The sequence below is a fragment of the Marmota flaviventris genome, chromosome 2, assembly GCF_047511675.1.
Source record: "Marmota flaviventris isolate mMarFla1 chromosome 2, mMarFla1.hap1, whole genome shotgun sequence".
Classification (NCBI taxonomy): Eukaryota; Metazoa; Chordata; class Mammalia; order Rodentia; family Sciuridae; genus Marmota; species Marmota flaviventris.
The window spans coordinates 6,286,219-6,305,698 of NC_092499.1; the positions used below are offsets into that span (position 1 = coordinate 6,286,219).

The 19,480-nt window shown below is 51.1% G+C and overlaps 1 protein-coding gene across 3 annotated transcripts in view; it reads right to left on the reverse strand.

Moving 5' to 3' along the window:
* The window catches only part of Wdr25 (WD repeat domain 25), a 133,982-nt gene that overhangs the window by 37,901 nt on the left and 76,601 nt on the right, over positions 1 to 19,480 (reverse strand). For all 3 annotated transcript variants that reach the window (XM_027946735.2, XM_027946736.3, XM_027946734.3), the window contains exons 3-4: positions 14,137 to 14,284; positions 2,808 to 2,938 (exon numbers count right to left, since the gene is read on the reverse strand). In XM_027946735.2, coding sequence (XP_027802536.1) covers positions 2,808 to 2,938; positions 14,137 to 14,284 — 279 coding nt within the window. The remainder of the gene's footprint in view (positions 1 to 2,807; positions 2,939 to 14,136; positions 14,285 to 19,480) is intronic.

Consider the following 19,480-nt stretch of genomic DNA (forward strand, 5'->3'; position numbering starts at 1 on the left):
TGTGGGTAAAAAGACCAAACGAAAAAATAAAACCACAGGGGAAAAGAAACAAGTGTGCACAGATCCCATCACCCCCTGTCCGAGCTTCAGAGGGCTCCAGACAAACTGATGCCAGCCGCACCAACACCTGCCTCTAACTACCTCTCCCGGGGGTCTCAGAGCCAGCAGCTGGCGTCGGCCCTGGGAGGAAATCCAACATTTTTAACAAACTCTCCAATCAGATGGTGTCTGTGGTGAGTAATTTCTTTAAGGCTAAAAACAGTGAGGGCACCTTTCAGGGTGGCTGTCAGGAAGGGTTGGGAATCAGGTGGTCCCACCGCAAGTGTCATGAGAAGAGCTTCCGAGGTACGTGGCGTGTTCAAACGTCTTCTTTGCTGATCGTGACTTTGTCCTCTGACTATAAGGCATTCTAGCATTTTTTCTTAAATATACCATATCCATTTCTTTAAGGGTAATTTTCCTCTCTTTTCTAAACATTTTTGTAAAAGTTTCTTTGTAACAGATAAACTTTTTTTTGTTTGTTTGTTTTGTTTTAAAGAGTACATGGGTCTGTGGGCACTGGTGAAGCACACTGAGTAAGAGCTGACCTGTGGACTAGACAGACTCCCTGTTCTCTTTCAAGAAAGGGACCTCTTCCCTTGGGTTCTCCTCAAACCCCAGGCAACTCCTTGGGCAGCCTGCTGAAGGAGGGCCTTCCTGGAGCAGCCAATTACCTGCCCCACCCAGACTCCCCAGAAGGGCTTCTGCTCAATACAGTGGCCAGGAGACTAACCTGCCAGAGTAGGGCCAGAAGCTCAAGGAGGGTACCTTCAGGGAGAACCTTCTGGAGCTGCAGGGACAGCCGGCTAGAGCTCCTCAGAGTGAGGCCCGAGAGGCCCTGAATCCACACAGGCGTTCTGCACCTTCCTCCGCAGTCAGCTTCCACGCAGGCTCAAGAGGGCATCAGGGGCCACTTCAGCCTGTCCCCTTCTACCCAGAGCGGCACTTCTCAGACCTGAAGTCATCAGGCCCCACAGGCAGTGGGCCCACCCATGGTCACAGAACCTCCTCAGCCCTGCTCTGGACCCCCTTGCTCACAAACTCTCCGCCACTAATCCCAACCAAGACTCAAGTATCTGTGTCCAGGCCCGTCCCACTGCCTGGAGCATACACCCAGCCAAGTCCTGCTGGTCGCCAGTCCCCACACACACCTGGTGTCCTATGCATGATGTACTCCCGCTTCCTTCACCATTCCGACAACACTGTTCTAAAAGCCAGGGGCCCACAACAAACAAGAATCCCTGGGAGCTAAGAGCTTCCACTTCAGAGGTGGAAGACCAGAAAATAAATGATCCTGAAAAATCATAGCTTGCCAGGTGATGACAAAACCTAAGGAGAGAACTAAGATAGTGGAGGGGACTACTGAATGCCAGTGGGTGGCGGCAGGGAGGCCTCACTGGAAAGGGGCGATTGAACAACGTCCAAAGGAGGGAGGATCTAGCCTCTGCATAGAAAACTGGAGGAAAAGCACTCCTGGCAGAAGAAGCAGTGCAAAGGCCCTGAGGCAGGAATATGCAGGTTGTGTTCTAGGAAAGGCACAGAGGCCAAGCAGGTTGGAGATGATCAGAGAGGTGTAAGGACATCGATGAGGCCTTTCAGTCCATTGTGAGGATATAGGCTTTTACTGTGATCAAGACAGAAACCTGGACTGCTCTGGATGCTTATTAGAAAGACTCTTAAGGGCCAGGGGAAGACAGGCCAGATCAAAAGCCTCTACGATTGTCCCAGAGAGACTATGGCAGCTGAGGCCAGAGCTGGGCAGTGAACATGAGGATGGGCAGTCAGAGTCTGAAGGTGGTCGACAGGCTTTGCTTGCAGGTTAGGGCGTGGGGTATGGTGGAAAGAGCAGTTCTGCTGTTCATACCTGAAGGCTAGGAGGAGCTGCCATCCAGGCAGTGGTGAAGGCAGCAGGTGGCAGTTGAGGGTGGGAGTGGAAACCTCTCCAGCCTTTAAGCCCTATAGGAAGGAGCACCTCCTCTAGGTGCTGTCCCCACACTTGACCCCAAGGGCCAGGTTCATACACCAGGCATGGCACCTGCCCAACACTGGCCCTCAGACTTTGCAAGTTCTCTCACAGCACAGCAGGGAGACCTCCTCTGCCTGTGGCCCCCCCTGAACTCTCCACTTGGGGATGTGAGAAGCCCTACAGGAAGTAGCACCTCCTCTAGGTGCTCCCAGGCCTCTGGAGGCAGCTGAAAGCCCTCATGTCCTCCCAATGCTGGCCTCTCCCCACCTCTCGTGCACATCATCATGCACGAAAAGCGTTTCTTTGCACCACAGTGATCTGCATCTGTAGTCATTCCTTGAGCAACCAAACTGATTGTCTTTATATATCATCTGGAGGCGCCTGCACAGAGTAGGTGTTCAACAAGGACTTCTAGGAACACACGGCCTAGGATGCGCCTGCCAGTAGATGTCCAACAAGGACTTATAGGAACACACGGCCTAGGATAGCGCCTGCGCACAGTAGGTGTCCAACAAGGACTTCTAGGAACACACGGCCTAGGACTGCGCCTGCGCACAAAAGGTGTCCAACAAGGACTTCTAGAAATACACGGCCTAGGACTGCCTGTACAACGCTTCGATAGTCAAACAAATCAATGATAGTCTCTCAGAGAAGATCTTAAAATTCTGCTAGTGCTGATTAACTTTTCAGTGGTAATTATTCCATCTTAAGGTCCCTACATAGAGGCTGACCTGTCCCCCGATATTCAAATCGTCAAGGTAAGCTCTCCCGTGGAAAGGCCAGCTAGGAAGAAGGGAGTTACCTTGCCGGTCCTTATGTCCCACGCTTTGATTTCAGAGCTGAAGCCTCCACATAAAAAAATACTGTGGTCTTTTGGGTGAAATTTCAAGGTGGTGATTCTAAAGTCACTTCGACCACTAAATAGCTGAGTTCCTACAACACAAACAGAAGAGAGGGTTAGAAAATATTTAGATCACAAAAATAAATATCTTAAAGCTAAAATACCGACTGGTAAGGAAGCTGCGCAAGAGGGCCACTCACCTGGACAAGCCCCCCATGACCAGGGGAGACCTGGAAACACAACGACGGCGGCACATCTGCCTGCATCCTCCGCCAGCCCCACTGCACCTGGCTGAGCTCTCCCCACACACAGGACCTGACAGGCTGGCGGTAAGTAAGAGTGGCCTTGAGGCAGCCAAGCCACAGAATGGACATGAGGTGTGAACCACTGGGGTCTCCCTGGTCCTATAGGACTCAAGACTGTCTGTTGAGTGCTGTGTGCAGGGCAGTAGTGTTTGTGTGCATGCAGACACACATGTGGGGTGGAAAACAGCACTAGCACTATGATCATTTAGAGGTGTGCTATGTAGACTTCAGACATGCCAATAATTCAGGGTAGGTCAAAGCCAGGGCTCCCTCCACGACCGAGGGAGGCCTCCACATCCCAGAGCACTCTAATTCTCACCGGTCACACTTAATGCTCCTGAAACTGCATCGAGAACCAAGTCCAACATGGAAGGCACTCTCCCACAGCAGAGTCCGAGTGCTGTCCCCACACTTGACCCCAAGGGCCAGGTTCACACACCAGGCACGGCACCTGCCCAACACCGGCCCTCAGACTTTGCAAGGTCTCTCACAGCACAGCAGGGAGACCTCCTCTGCCTGTGGCCCCCCCTGAACTCTCCACTTGGGGATGTGAGAAGCTGGTGGCCAAGGAGGATGCTGCTGAAATCTCACATCATGCCCACTGTAGGCCCAGGAAGTAGTGTTTGTTCATTCGATTCAGAAAGCACTTCCTGAAGGTTGCCCCGCTTGGTGTGCTGGAACCCCACATACTTCCCTCCATCTTTAGCACAAAGAAGCTTGTGAACATTTCACTTGTAAAGCTCCATTTTTCCCTTAAAAAAAAAATGGCTCCTGCAATCAATCAGAAAGTATCAGAGCTACATTCTCCCATTTTTAACAAAAATTCACTGAAAAATTCAGCTCAAGATTCACTGAAATCTTCATTTAAAGAATTTTAAAACATAGCACATACCTGTAATCACAGAGGCTTGGGAGGCTAAAGCAGGAAGATCATGAGCTCAAGGCCAGCCTCAGCAATTTAGCGAGACCCTGTCTCCAAATAAAATATTTAAAAAGGGCTGGGGACTTGGCTCGGTGGTTAAACACCCTGGGTTCAGTCTCCAGTACCAAAAAACAAAAACATATTTTAAAACAGATTAAAGAAACACTGAGCTCAGGTTAAGGCCATAGATATTAAGGTTTTTAACAGGTTATACTCTTAGACTGTTTTTGGCCAAAAATAATAATAATAATAATAATTTTATAGAGAGAGAGAGAGAGAAAAAGAGATGGGGGGCAGAAACAATGGAAAAAATTGAAAACACCTGACTTCTGGGGCTGGCGTACATTCAGTGGTACAGCATGTGCTTAGTATGCCTGAGGCCCTGGGTTCAATCACCAGTACCAAAGAAGTATCTGCTTTCAAGAAATTCTCTCCATGGTAAATGTTTTTGGAAGGCAGTACTCTCCTCCTTTGTTGGAGCGCCCTTACCTTGATGGATGACTAAATACACTGATTTTTAAAATATGCTCCAGGGGCCTACAATCAGCAGCTACTTGTCATCACAGAAAAGTTCAGAAATATTTGGAAAATCTCTCCGTCTTTAAGCTCCACAAGCCCTAAACCATTTTACTACCAAGATGTAGTAGCACACAAGGTATCCATGGCCACCCGGTGCCGGTGCCGACAGCAGACTGACTCCAGGTCACAGAGGCCATAGCAGTGAAGAGCTGCTGCACACGCCTGGCTGTCCAGCCCCAGGGAGCAGCTGTGGCAGCAGGAGCCTCTGCCTGAGAGCGCGCTGCCCTGATGGGGAGAACCGCAGCAGCGATCTGCAGCAAGATGGCTAATGCTTGACACGGGTTCTTACATCTCAGCGTGTCCAATGCAAGCCATGTGGCAAAGACAAGGAAAAGAGCAACCAAAATGAAATCCACTGTTCTGGGGTAGGAAGAGAATTTTGTAAATTATGCTAGTACTTTTTTCATAATAATGTATTTCTAACAGAATTCTTTAGAAAGTCACGCGGGAGCTGACTTCCAGGTGCCTTGGGGTTGTGTTTCTCCCTCATTAGGCCAGCAGCACCGTGACCCTTGGGTCAATGTTTTAAAAATCACTTTTGGGGTGCTGGGGTCATGGCTCAGTGATAGAGTGCTTGCCTAGCATGCAAGAGGCACTGGACTCGATCCTCAGCATCATATAAAAATAAAATAAAGATACTGTGTCTATCTATAACTAAAAAATATATTTTTTTAAAAATCACTTTTTGATGAATCAGTCTAATTGGCATTTCTCAAATTTACTCTTCTTTTCCTTTCCTGAAACTTATCTGGAAGCCAAGCTCTTCCTTATTTCTGTTCACCTGCAGACAGCAATCAGAAACCACCCATAAAAAAGGGGCAGAGGAGGGTCACTCCCTCAGCCTCCACTCCCACTCAGGCTCTAGCTGAGTCCTGAGAAGCTTGCTCCAGCCAAGTGGATGGAGACTGTGGGAAGGCCTTGGGCGTGACCAAGGGCCAAGGACCCCCACACCCTCTCCATGGAAAAGAAGGGCAAGAGCCGATGTGGCCCACACACCAGCCCAGGGCGGGGCGGGCCAGAAGCATCTCTCAGAGACAGCTGTGCCCACTGCCAGCCTGCTCAGCTGCAGCTCTCTGCCAGTCCTCAAATCTAAAAGGAAGGAAGCTCTACTTGCCTGAAGGTGAGGATGCTTCCCCGTTTCCTGGACTGCCACAGAAAGCCATATGCTGGGTTTGGGAAATGGCAGTGAATTATCCATATGTTCTTTCAAAAAGTGCAACAACACAGCCTCGTCAACAATGAGGAAGAAAGAAGAAAACTGAGTTGCTAAAAGATGATGGTTGGTGTTGGGGCTCAGCGACAGAGCACTCGCCTGGCATGTGTGAGGCCCTGGATTCGATCCTCAGCACCACATAAAAAATAAATAAAATAAAGGTACTGTGTCCATCTACAACTAAAAAATTAGGTAAATATTAAAAGATGATGATTGAAGTTTTCCTGCCCCCTAAAAAAAAAACAAAAAAACCTTGCATTCATGAATGCTATTTTTCCTCAATGCACAAGGAGATGGAGAATCTGCCTTTTAAGTACAAAACTGGTTCCTTCGGAAGACAAGCTATGGTGTATATTTTTCCTACTTTTAATAACTAGGTCTTTAAAAGATTTTTCAACTTTTGAATAAGCTTCCAGACATCTCATGGAAAACAGTAGGGGGGAAGTCTATTAAATAAAAGAGGCCTCAAAACACTTGGGTTCAGAAACAGGGGCCAAGGTGACCCTGACCTGGCCCCATACTTGTTTTTCCACACCAGGGATGGAGCCCAGTATGTTTGCCACTGAGCTACATCCCATGTCCTTTCTAAAGATTTTTTATTCTGAGACAGTATCTCACTAAGTTGCTGAGGCTGGCCTCAACTCGCACTCCCGCCTTGGCCTCCCGAGTTACTAGGGTTACAGGCTGTGCTACCACATCCACGTGGACACAATGTTTGAAGCGGGAGGAGGCCTAAGCGAGGAGCTGGCACAAACCAGCTCCATCACTTCCAGTGGAGGGACCTTGGGCTGGTTCCTCTGTCTCTGTGCTCAACTGTCGTGAGGATTAAAAGCTAAGTGGTCCATAAGGCACTCTATGGAGCAAGCAACAAAAGGGAGCTATGATAGCTTGAAAAATCAAACCCCAACCTGCTGGATTCATCCTTGGTTAAATTAAAAGCTAAAACCAAAAACTACTGGCTTTTAACAGCAGGAACCTTGAGAGATTAATGATTGTTGAGCTTTGTCGTGAGGCTCTGAGAACGCTGCCCTGGGCTGGCCTCTGCATGTGCTGAAGGGACAGGGTGGCTGGAGGACGCGCCAGCTGAACACCTTGACTATTAACAGCAGATATGCCCGAGGCCAAGGGCGTTCTAAGGTTTGCTGCCTCCCTTCCGCAGGACAGCACTGTTACCAGCTCCTCTGGGCCAGGCTTCCTGAAACCCCTGGTTGGTTGTTATTAAACCTTTAACCTGGAGACTAGCTTGCTTGTGTGTGTGTCTATTATTTTAAAAATTCTATTTCTTCACTGTATGCTTATTATAGGAAACTAAGCTCTAAAATATTTAATCCACTGGCACTGGCTTTATTGATCTGATTAGACTGAGCTCAACTAGTATAAAAATTGCTCAGATTTTATTAAGCTAAGAAAAATTACTTCTTTTCCTCCCTTAATCAATAAGGATACAAATAAAGAATAAATTATCAGGCTAGTAGTAGAGCACTTGCCTAGTGTGGGCTAGGCCCAAGTTCAATCCCCAGCACCTAAATAAATAAATAATCATTGAAGCAAAAACACATTTAAAACAGCACAGAAACTCAACATGTTCTCCTGCACCACAGCCCCTGCCGGTGCTCCCAGGCTCCAGTGTCACTGTCATGGGGCCCCGCGGTACTGGACCCTGGGCTCCTCGCACTGCCTCTCTCCCTTTCTCAGGGGCAGGCACTGAGCTCCCCCAGGTGACCACCCTATGGCTGGGGCAACACCACCTGTCTGCTCTCATGCCGGCCCTGGGGGACCCTATGGTCACAATGTTTGACCCTCCTAGCTCAGGTCCTGGCACTTAACTGGTATTTAGGGTCAAATGAAATCCCAGGGAAGAGAGGGGACATCCATACCCTCCCTCCAATGTCCCCAAGGAAGAGAGGGGACATCCATGTCCTGCCTCCAGGGAGCTCACTTTGACCAAGGAGGAGATGATCGATGTTAATGACAAGCCCATTACCTCCAGGCCTGTCTGGGGTGTGCACTTATCACACCTCAACCCCAGCTGGCTCAGCAAGGTGAGACACTATGAAACCCTGTGACATGGACATGCTGAGATCGTCTGGACCCACCTAATCCCAGAGCCCAGCTCTCTGCCCCCAGCCTGGAGCACCTGCCAGCTATCCGTGACCTTTCCTTCTCCTTAGCTCTTTGTTCGCATCCACGACTCACCAACAAGTAGGGAAGCTGTTGACAAGGGAGAGCTCGCTGTTGGATCGTGGTAATTGAGCCTGTGCTCTGAGGCAGGAGGCACATGACTCATTTCGCTAAAATCAATATCGTTACACTCATCCTCCGGGAAGTATTCAGCCAGCTGTAAATTTAAACATCCTGACTCAAAGTTAACGAGAAAAGAAGCTCACTAACTTCCAAGTCAAACTCCATGTACCAGAAATGGGCCATCCTGGCAGGCTGGGTGGAGGGCAGAGCTGGCCTGCGCCGGAAATCCTCCAGCAGGGCTCTAGCCAAGCAGCACCCCCTCGGATCCCTGCATCTGCACTGGGAAACTGGGACCATAAACCCCTTCAGGAGCAGTGTGAGAACAAGCCCGACACATACCAGTGCCCAACCAACAGCCACACCACCATGGTCACAGGAGGAACAGCAGGGACGTAATGATCTTGCTGCTATTGATGACCCGCATGAAACCAACTTTACCAAAATTTCTTTAAATGTGAGTTACCAACCAGCAATCCAGGTGTGCCTGATGGCTTGCATGTACACCAGTTTCTGGAAACCAGAACCTCCTTCTATCAGCAGGCATGTGGTGGCTGCACTGTGGTCCCGGGGCAGCCAATGAGGCACATGAGGAAAACAAAGTGTGGAGACACTTTCCAGAGTGGAAGACAAGGAAGCACATGGGGCTGGAAGCAGGCGCGAGGGCTGAGGGCCCTGCCCCAAGAGGAAAGCCAGAGGAATATTCAGTGAGAGCGCCTGCTGCCCCTCCACCAGAGCCCTGAGACCCTGGTGCTCCTGGGACTCTTCTCGCTCTTCCCCTGCCAGGTGTCCTGAAGTCTTTGGGGTTGACACTTCCCCCTGGAGCACAGCTGCTGACAGCTAGAGAAGCACCCTGGCCTGTCACTTAATCAGAGGCTTGGTCAAGATGAGCTCAGGCACTCCCTCCCAAGCCGATAGCTCCCAATAGTCGGCTGAGCACACTACTGGTCTGGGCAAACAGTTGTGGAGAGAGCCTGCCACTCCTGTGCCTCTGCAGAAAACCTCTGCCAATCCCATGGGCCCGAGTTGGATCTAGCTGTTGCCACTGGCCATGTGGACTTAAAAGTCACTAAACTCTCTAACCCTCCATGAATGAAATGGACATAAAAACACTGCCCTCGCAGCTAGAGAGTGACCAAGCGTGACACATAAGCACAGGTGCTGCTCCCACACACGCCTCTCAGTTTGATGGAGGCCAGGCAGAGTGTGAACAGACCCACACCACCAAGCCCAAGAAGGAGTTGGACCACGGGCTACTCTCTATCCTTACAGTGTCCCTAGCTGGAAGGAAGTCCCAAAATGATGCAAAAGCAAGGCTAGTACCAGAAGATGCTTCTTAAAAAAAACAAGGGAGTGGTCACGAGCTGACCACTCATTTTCACACACACCATGGCCCCCAACAAAAAACAAGGGACATCCAGAGCAAGAGGAGCTGGACAGGGGCTGGGGACAGGGGGACTGCAGGCAGTGGGTATCCCAGTGAGAAGGGCAGACCTTCCCTACCACTAACACCTGGAGCTCTGGAGAGGGCAGGCTGCAGGCTCCTGCACGCCCACCCCAGATCCCAGAGAAAGGGTGCATGCCGCCATCACCAGGGAGAGCTGCGCCCCCACCACCACTGTGGAGAGGGAAACCTGGAGGAGGATCAGAGAGATGGGCCAAGGCCTCCTCTTGTTGCACGCTTGTTGGCCACTCAGGAGCTCTCTTTGTCTGTGTTGGACGCTCTCCTGAGGTGCACCCAGTTCCTGGATGCCGTAGAAGGAATGTGGGTGGGATGCACCTTCAGCCCCGCACCCCCCACCCTGAGCCGGGAAGGCGGGGAGTGTGCCTTTGCCTTTTTCTGCAAGAGCCTGGCTGGCAGACTGTTGGGGAAGTCTGCCCTGAAACCCACCCTGACTGCCAGCTGGGGGATTCTGAAATTGACACCCTAAAGTGGCCCCATTTGGGGAACTACCCCAACAACTGGGACACCGTGGACAACTCCACAGAACTGGGGTCTTTTTTTTTTAAATGAGATTTTTGTAAAATATTTATTTTTTAGTTGTAGTTGGATACAATATCTTTAATTACTTAATTTATTTTTATGTGGTGATGAGGATCGAACCCAGGATCTTGCACGTGCTGGGCAAGCGCTCTCCCGCTGAGCCACAACCCCAGCCCAGAACCGAGGTCTTCACGGAGCAGTGACAGAGGGAAGAGGCACCTCTGCTGAGGGCCGACCCTAACCCATGAGGGGCCCTCTGTACACACTGCACCCTTCCCCAACAGTCTGCCAGCCAGGCTCTTGCAGAAAAAGGCAAAGGCACACTCCCCGCCTTCCCGGCTCAGGGTGGGGGGTGCGGGGCTGAAGGTGCATCCCACCCACATTCCTTCTACGGCATCCAGGAACTGGGTGCACCTCAGGAGAGCGTCCAACACAGACAAAGAGAGCTCCTGAGTGGCCAACAAGCGTGCAACATGGAGACCTGCGCCCCTCAACAACAGTGGCTTCACCATCAGGCTGGGAGACTGATGGGGGCTAGAACTTTCGAGAAACACCACCAGGACCGCTAAGCACTAGAGGAGCCATGGCGGGTGTGGAAGAGACAGGCTGATTTTACATGCAGGACAGGTGACTCACAAGGCTGAGGACACTCAGGTGGCGTCAGCTAGTGTCCCCTGAGGCCACCTCAGGCTAATGCACTGGAGACATTTGTTAGGAAGATTACAGACGGAAGCAGGAACACCAAAAATAATTAATCTGTGAGCAGATTTTATTAAGTGTTGATTCATGGTTGTTCTGTAAGCCAACAGCCCGTCAGAACTATAAATTAATGAGATAAAATGTGGCTGGCCCTCCATATTTCAGGCTGGGTATTGACATTTTAGAATCCACAGATTTTTAGCTGTATTGATTGAGGACACCAGGATAAATGGCCTTGGCACCAAATTCCCATTAACGACAATGGGCACCGAGTGACTAATTCCCAAAGCGCTGCACCGAGACGCCCCGCGCTGCCTTCTCTTGGCAGGAGCGCTAATGAGACTGAAATGAAAAAGGCAAATCACCAAGGGTGGAAAGGGGATAAAGCAAAACAGGAGAGCAGACTTGGTAGAGATAAAGGACAAGAAGCCAAAACAGGACAGAGGCCACAAGGGCCGCAAGTCCAGCCCAATCCAGCCAAGGCTGAAGAGAGCACTCAGGGACACCAAGGCAGAGGGTGGGTGTCCTGAGAGGAGGCAGAAGACATGGGGAGTCTACCCCACCCAGACAGCCTGTGATGGGCTTCACTGCCTAGCCAGGAGGGCCCAGCATGGACCCACTTAGTTCCAGCTCATCCCCACACACAGGGCAAGTCGATGAAGCCAGAGGGAACACCAGGATGGGCCCGTCTCAATGAGCTCCCACGGGAGCCAGGAGGTGCACAGAAACCATAGCCTGTTGGGAGCTGGAGGGCCTCTACAGGCTGGGGTGCAAGCTCTGCCATCATGCCCTCGCTGGAGACAAAGGGTGTCCAGCAAGCCCTGTGCTGCAGCCCAGCACGTTCCTGCACACAGCAGATACATGGGGAGTAGATGCTGAGTGAACCAGCAAGGCCTTCAGAAGACAAGCCTGGCAGTGAACACATTCCCAGAAGAGGTGTGGGTGGGGGGCCCACATCGCCTCACTGGCTGGGTGGCAAGGCCCCCAGAACAGGGCCCCGCCTTCCTCTCTATCCATTCAGCACCAGAGAGCTGAAGGAATGTGCCGGGCCTGGGCCAGACAAACTACCCCTCTCCTCCAGCAGGCCTGTAGAACACACAAGACAAGCTGCAGCGACCAGGGATACCCACCCAAAGCACAAATCAAACCCAGCTCTCTCCTGCCCAAAACTCAGCAGTGGCCCTACAGTAGTCCCTAACTTGTCAGGCAAGAGGGCCTCTGGTTGTCTAAAACATTCAAGACATCCCCCAATACACAGACACACACAAACACACACACACACACACACACAGGCATATGTGTCCGCTTAACATCTGTTGATTGAGAAAACAGGTAATAACCCAGGGCCACAACGAATCTGCTAATGTCATCAAGTGAATCTGAGTTGAGTATTTCAACAGCATCACCCACATCTGAGAAACGATGGCCCAGAGTTAGGTGAGCTAACCTGTCCCTCTATGGGCAGTGCAGCACCCACCCATATGTGCTCATGGGATCCATAGGCCAGGGGTACCCTCCTGCACTCCCCAGATCCTCTCTCCCATTCCCTCACACACAATGTAGCATCCTGTGTCCTTGTGGCCTTACCTGCTGAGAGCCCACTTCCCTCCCCTGGAACACACTTCCTCCACCGTGATGTCTCACTTAACTCCTGGCTCAGTGTGGGCTGTGCTTCCTCCAGGAAGGACCCCTGGGTTTTCTAAACTCCGTGCTCCTGCAATCCCTGTATCTCACTCCATCACTGCAGACGGTGGTCCCAGCACCTCTGTCCCCAACAGATGTGGCCTTCTCCAGGTGAGCCCTGGGCTGTGTTCAGCTCTGTCGCACACACAGCATGGCGATGGGGCACATGGGCACCAGGGAAGCAGGCAGACAGCTGGCTTGGTGGCCTGGCAGACCTGGGTACATCCTGGTTGTGCCACTGCCTAGCTCGTGGCCCCAGACCAGCATGTGAAAAGGCCGCCTTTTCACAACTCTGATGGTCCCTGCCTCTAAGGGTAACAGGGCCCACAGGACACTGATGTGGATGGCTGTGGAGAGACACCTGGCACACAGCGGGTACCTGGTCAGAACAGACTGCTGCATCATCATCAGCCCAATCATCACTATCAAGTGGCAGCAAACTCCCCAAGCCTTGGCACCCGTGGGCTTGAGAAGAAGAGAGACACAAACTGTCAGAGAGCTTCCCCATGAGGGAGAGGCTCTGTCCACTGGGCACTAAGGGAAGGGTACCAGTCTACAGTACAGACTCAGCTCCAACCCTGCCAGTCCCTCACCACTGAGAGGCCTTGCACAGGCCACCTCGCGCTCTGGGCCTCGGTCTCCTCACCTATGAAATGGAAATAACTACTGCCAGCTGCTGCAGGGGGAATTCCGCAGGCCTCCCACAGAGCTGGAGATACACCCCTTGACCAAGCAGGGCCCCTGACTGGCAGTCTCATCATCCCACCCCCGAGAGTGCATGGGGCCCGCCTGGGTGGCCCAAAAGAGGAGGACAGGTGAGGTGGGTTCCAAGTCCACAGTGACCTCGGCCTCCTGTGTGTTTCCTCTCTGCATCCTCTCAGACCTGCTGGGCTGGACCCCAGGGTAAGGCCACCAGCCCTGGGGCAGCCACACCAGGCAGGCAGGATGCTGTTCTCAGGGCTCCAGGGACTCTAGTCCCTCCTCTTGACCCTGGCTGTGGTACCTAGCAGAAAAGTGACCGAGGAAGGAGGAGCCTAAGAGTAGATGGCCACATGGGTGTGGAAAGAAGCTAGGCCCGGGACAAGGGCAGCATTGGCCTGCCCACCAGCTGTGTCAGCCCTGGTCTGTTCCTACCACCACCCAGCAGGAAGCCTCGGGAACTGGGGCCATAGCAGGTATCACAGTGCCTGGACACAGAGCCAGGGACAGGAAAGCTCCTTCCACTGACTCCTCCTCCAAGACTGCTCCGATTCACACTCATACCCAGCACGAATCCATCTTGCCAATGCTCTTCTAGTGTGGGCACTAAAGCACAACCTACCTGAAACCCTTCCTTGGGAGATGAAGTCATTCTTACAGCCTTCAATGGTAATGGATTGACAGGAGTCCTATACACTGGCCCCAACCAAAGAACACCACAACCAACCAAAGAACATCAAGTTAAACCTGCTTCACTATAAACCGCATGTCAGAGTTGATAAAAAGCTGCCTCGATATCCGCCCCACAGCTTGAGGCTGAGACAGCCTTGAACCTTCTGCAGAGTTGGGAGCCCCTCCTACTCCCCTAACACCCCACACAGCCCGTGGCCAGGGACCCTCCAGAGAACCCTCCCCAGTGAGAGAGCTGCCAGCTCGCCTTGGAGTAATGATACCGAGGAACCCACCTGTTTCCAGGTCTGTGAGGTGCAGGGCAAAGTCGAAGCCGCCACTGAGGATGCGCCCGCCGCAGGGAGACCACCGGGCAGCCCGCACAGCCTCGCGGTGCAGGGAGTAGGTCTGCAAGCAGCGCCCCGAGTCCACAGCGTTCCACACCTACAAAGAAACAAACAGCACCCGACATTGGAGGATGGCCAGTCTCCTGGACTGGGCTCAGACTGTCTGCATGGGGCAGGGGCTCGCTCTAAAACTGACTCCCGCTGTTTCACCATCAAAATGATATCGAGATGCTAAAATATGTCCTTGCAGAAATGTGAAGACTTTTTCTGGGATGAAGAACACAGGAAGGCCCCCTGGGTTTTCTAAAGTACACAGGCAGAATGAGGCACCTCCTCCACACACGGCCCCTTGCCCATCCTTGTGTCTCCACTCACCTACCTAAGCCCTTCTAGCCTGCTCCTGCCTGCAGGCACCATAGAGTGCTGCTGTCGGCACTCGGCCCTGCCGCAGCCTCACCTGTATCCCTGGAATCCTTACTCTTCATGGCCAGGCTAGACACATGGGCACTGCTTTAAGACTGCGGCCCAAAAAGGAGCCTGCCACGCCCAGAACAAACAGCAAACACCCACCCTGGCTTCCCCATGGGGAATGAGGCCTCACATACACTGAACACCTTCGGAAAGTGACGCAGGGCCTGAGTACAGAAGAGCACATTCTGAGAGCTGCTGGCCTCAGATCCCATCACCCTCCACACAGCCCAAGGAAAAGGCAGTGGCAACCCTGTGGCGGCAGGAAGAAGGGGACGCTCTCCTAGTACACAGTATTCCTGGCCCATCCTGTGAGTTGGCCCAGTGGCACTACCTCTCTGGACCTGTCTCCACTCCAGGAAGGGAGAAGAGACAAGCATGGCCCAAGGCAGGGGCAAGGGCTAAGGCGCGACCCTGCACAGTGTGTGGCAGGGTGCCGCGCACAGCAGGACCCTGCAGTTGCTGGATGCACTGCTTGGAGCTTGCAGGATTCTCCACGCTCCTGTCAACCACATCAGGAAAACCAAGCCTCACTTTCCTTAATGAGACAGAAACCCACTCGAAGTGCAACCGCCATGAACACGACCCTAGGGGTAGCCTCCCGTCAACCTGCCAAGTCCTGAAGATCTTCACAGAGCAAAGGGTCGAGTTCTGGAATATGTAAATATCTAAGGTCAGAAGCAACCTTCAAAGAATGTTGAGAGCTCCGTTCTGCTTTCCTGCCAGGTCAGTGGCTAGGGCTACAAGCTGGGAAACTGAGAGACAGCAGCATTCGCATTTAGAGATGTGGACAGAAGCAACAAAAGCAGCTGTCAGGACTTCAGAGTGTCCGGAGAACCCAAGCAAGGGAAGCAGGGTGCAGGGAGTGCCGCTCCTCCAAAACTGCATACAAGTACGGTATGCATAGAAAAAATAAAGTAACATGAATGAAGCAAATCTACAGGGTCAACACAGTTGAAGGTAAAAATTAATGCTGAGTACCTAAAACAAGATATATATATATAAAACAGAGTAGGACGCTAGTATTTCGTATGTTACTAAAAATATGTTTAGTAACACACGAAATTTCACCTCATACCCATTAAGATGGCTGCTAACAAAAGAACAGAAAATGGTGAGTGTAGGCAAGAATGCAGAATCAAATCCACGCACATGTGGGCAGAAATGTGAATAGTGTTGCTGTTATGAAAAACAGTTCCAGTTCCTCAAAAAGTTCAACACAGGGGCTGGGGGTTGGGGCTCAGTGGTAGAACACTCGCCGAGCACGCATGAGGCACTAGGTTCAATCCTCGGCACCACATAAATATAAAATAAAGATATTGTGTCCACCTAAAACTAAAAACTAAATATTTTAAAAAAAGCTCATGGCACACCCTATGATCCCAATTACTTGGGAGGCTGAGGCTGGAGGATTGTTCAAGGGCAGCCTGGGCAAACTGGGGAGAGACACTCTCTCAAAAAAAAAAGTATAAAAAGGATTGGGGATGTAGCTCAGTGGTAGAGCACCCTAGGTTCAATTTTTGGTACTACAAAACCAAAATGAATTAAACATAGAATCTAGCAATTCCACTTGTAGTCTATACCCAAAAAAACTGAAACCAGGGTCTCAGGGAGATATTGCACCCCAATGTCACAGTGGCATTACTTACAACAGTCAAAAGGTACAAGCAATCCCCATTGTCCATGGACTGCTAAACAGATAAACAAATGTGGCCCATCCACACAGCGGAATAGCACTCATCCTTAAAAAATAAGGACCTCCTGATGCCTCCTGACATTATAACATGGATGAACCAGGCTGAGGGGAAGAAGCCAGATGAAAAAGAGACTCCACTTACAGAAGGCACCCTGAGTGGTCAAAACCAGAGCCAGGAAGTAGAAAGGTTGCTGCAGCTGGGGGTCAGGAAACAGTTTCAGTTTTACAAGATGGTGGTGGCAGTCACACACCAATATGGATGCACTTCATGCCTCTGAACTGCATGATGGTGAAATTTTTGTTGCATTTCACCACAACTTTTAAGAATAGATACAACAAAACAAAACCCTATCTCACTTATTCATGCATTTGTAGGAAGACTATAAAACGTGTATGGGAATGTTGTTGCTCCTGGGGCTGGAGGGAGAGGGCAGGTTGGAGGAAGGGAGCTGTGAATACTGCTCAGTGTAGGAGAGCAAGAGGAGGGAGAGAGGGAGAGTGATCCAAAGAGGGAGAGAGGGAGAGTGATCCAAAGCCAAGATGCCCAAATGCTTCCTTCTGCAAAGCTCTTTGGCCTGTTCACTGGTTCAAATGCTTCCTGAGCACCTGCTATTTGCCAGGCACCGGAGAAATGAGAAACCAACAGGACTGAAATCCCTGTCCCCAAAGAGTTCATATTCCAGGGAGGGGGAGAGACACAAAACAAATAAGCGGAATCTAGAGATTTCTACTGGGGGCAGTGACAAAGACTGAAATTTTCAAAAATAAGCAGGAAAGGAGATGTTAAGGTCGGGAAAGAGGCTGAAATGGCCACCATGATGGATAGGTGCACCCCTCTGGGAGGACCTGAGGGGTGAAAAAGAGTGCTGTGCAGAAATTGCTGGGCAGGGACAATTAGTGTGTCTAAAATGACTAAGCAACAGCAAGGTCAGTGTATCTAGAGAGTGAACAGGATGGGGACAGCAAGAGATGAGGGTAGAAAATCACAAGGAGCCAGAGCATTCAGGGTGCACAGGTATAAGATGGGGAGTGGGCTGGCATCACTCTAACAGGACCCTCTGGCTGCCATGCAGGGAGGGGAGAGGCAGGGGACCACAGGAGGCTCCTGCAAGAATCCAGGGCAGATAGGAGAAGGACATGGACATGAGGAGTGGAGAAGCAGCCCACCTTGGAAGGTGGAAAACAGGAAACCCTTGGACTGGAGGTGGAATGTGAAGTCTAGAGAATAATCTAGGACAACTCCTAAGTTGGGGCTTGAGCATCAAAAGGAAAGGAGTCACGGAGTGGGTGAGCCTACAGGAAGAGCAAGCTAGGGTAAAGATGGCCAGCAGCTCCACTCTCAACCCAGAGGCAGGGAGTCAAACACATGATAAGATAATCAGAAGAGAGGTCCAGGATGGACACAGAGCTATGCAAGTCACCGTCATGAGCTGGCTGTGCTCTCCAGGGAATACATGCACACAGAGCAGAAAGGAGGCCCTGACCTCAACCTAGGGCCCCAGTGTTCACAGGATGGGAGTTGAGGAGGAGAAGGACATCGAGAAAAGGAGTCTGTGTAGAAGAGGCCAGTGAGGTGGGAGAAAAAGAGAGAGGGGCTCCCTGGAAGCCATAAGAAGGGGGAGTCTTGAGAAGAGATTCACCAAAGGCTCAAACAGCTGGTGGTCCATCAAAGCTCGGGACAGACCTCTGGATTTCATGTTCTCAGCTGCATTCACAAGTGTCTGTTTGGTTACTTTCTATGCTTCTGAGTATAATATATTCTTATAAGCATGTCCTAATTTAAAATACAGATGTTAAGATAGTGAGGAGGGAGGGTAGGAGAAGAAAAAGAAGCAATAGAGGAAAGAGGAGGACACAGAGAAGAAACGGGAAGGGGTATGGGAAGGAAGGAGGAGAAGAAGATGATGCAGAGGAGGAGCCAGAGGAGAAGAGAGGAAGGAAGAGCGGGAACAGGAGGAGCAGAGAACAGGGTAAGGATGGGGGCTGTCAAGAAAGACATATGGAGCAGAAAACACAGGCTCTGTGACACCAAGGCCAAAGCGCAGCCCGGCACCCTGGAACTCATGCCAGGGCTTCCTGAAGCACCCGTACTGGGCTCAAGCTGGACACTGGGTGATGACGCCCACAGGTGAACAGCACCTGCTGGTTCTTCCAGCTGGTACCGACAAGAACACCAGAATCAGCGCAGACCAAGTCAGCTACCTCTCCAAACTACTCAGGAAAGGGAGAGAATAATCTCTGCCAGTCGCTCTCCCTAATTGAATTTAATGCTCACAGTCAGGCTTTAAAGATTAATTCCCAAGCACTGCGGCAGCCTGAAGTGTCTGCATTTTCTCAATGAAATACCTGGAGATCCCAGACTGCCTGTGCAGAAGGATGGAAATAGGTCATCGGTCTACATGTCCAACCAGGAGACAGATCTGAGAAGATGTGACCAGCAAAACAGGGTGCACTCACTTGCACAGCCCCAACGTGCCCCTGTTCCTTTGTCCTGGTTACCAGAAACAGTGCACCAGGACTCTCTCGTGGTCTCCCAGGGTTGGAACAAGGCCAACAGCTTTCACCTCAGGTAGCATTCTTCCTGCTGCCAGACTTTTGTTTTTGAGTATATGAGAAATGCAACCTCTGAATATTTTACAAATATTCAGACTACACAGAAGTGCAGGAAGCAAAATCCTGTAGGAATTCACATCAGAACTGTTTCTCTGGTTATACTAGAAATAAGTGTGCTCTGCAAAAAAATATCTGCCCAAAACAGAAAAACACAAAGAAGAAAATAAGAGCTATCCCCAACTCCACCACCTGGAGATAATGGTTGTCAAGCTTCTTGCTCCCCAGGGAGCCACACCCTGCATCTCCTGACTCAGGAACCCTCCTTGTTCATCCCAGGCTCTTGATGCTCCAGAAAATGATCTAGAGACCACTCCAAACTTGTACAGCTGAGCACAAGCCCATGCATCCAGTGCCTAAGATTCACCCAAGAGCCAGGATCATCAGCCCAACTGCCAGCAATGCGTGGGGATCCACCATGTGCGTTCAAGGGCTGAAACTGCCTTGATCTACAGAGCGGCTGGGGAGACCTCAACTATGCTGAATATCCCAATCCAGAAAGAGGACCGAGATCTCTGC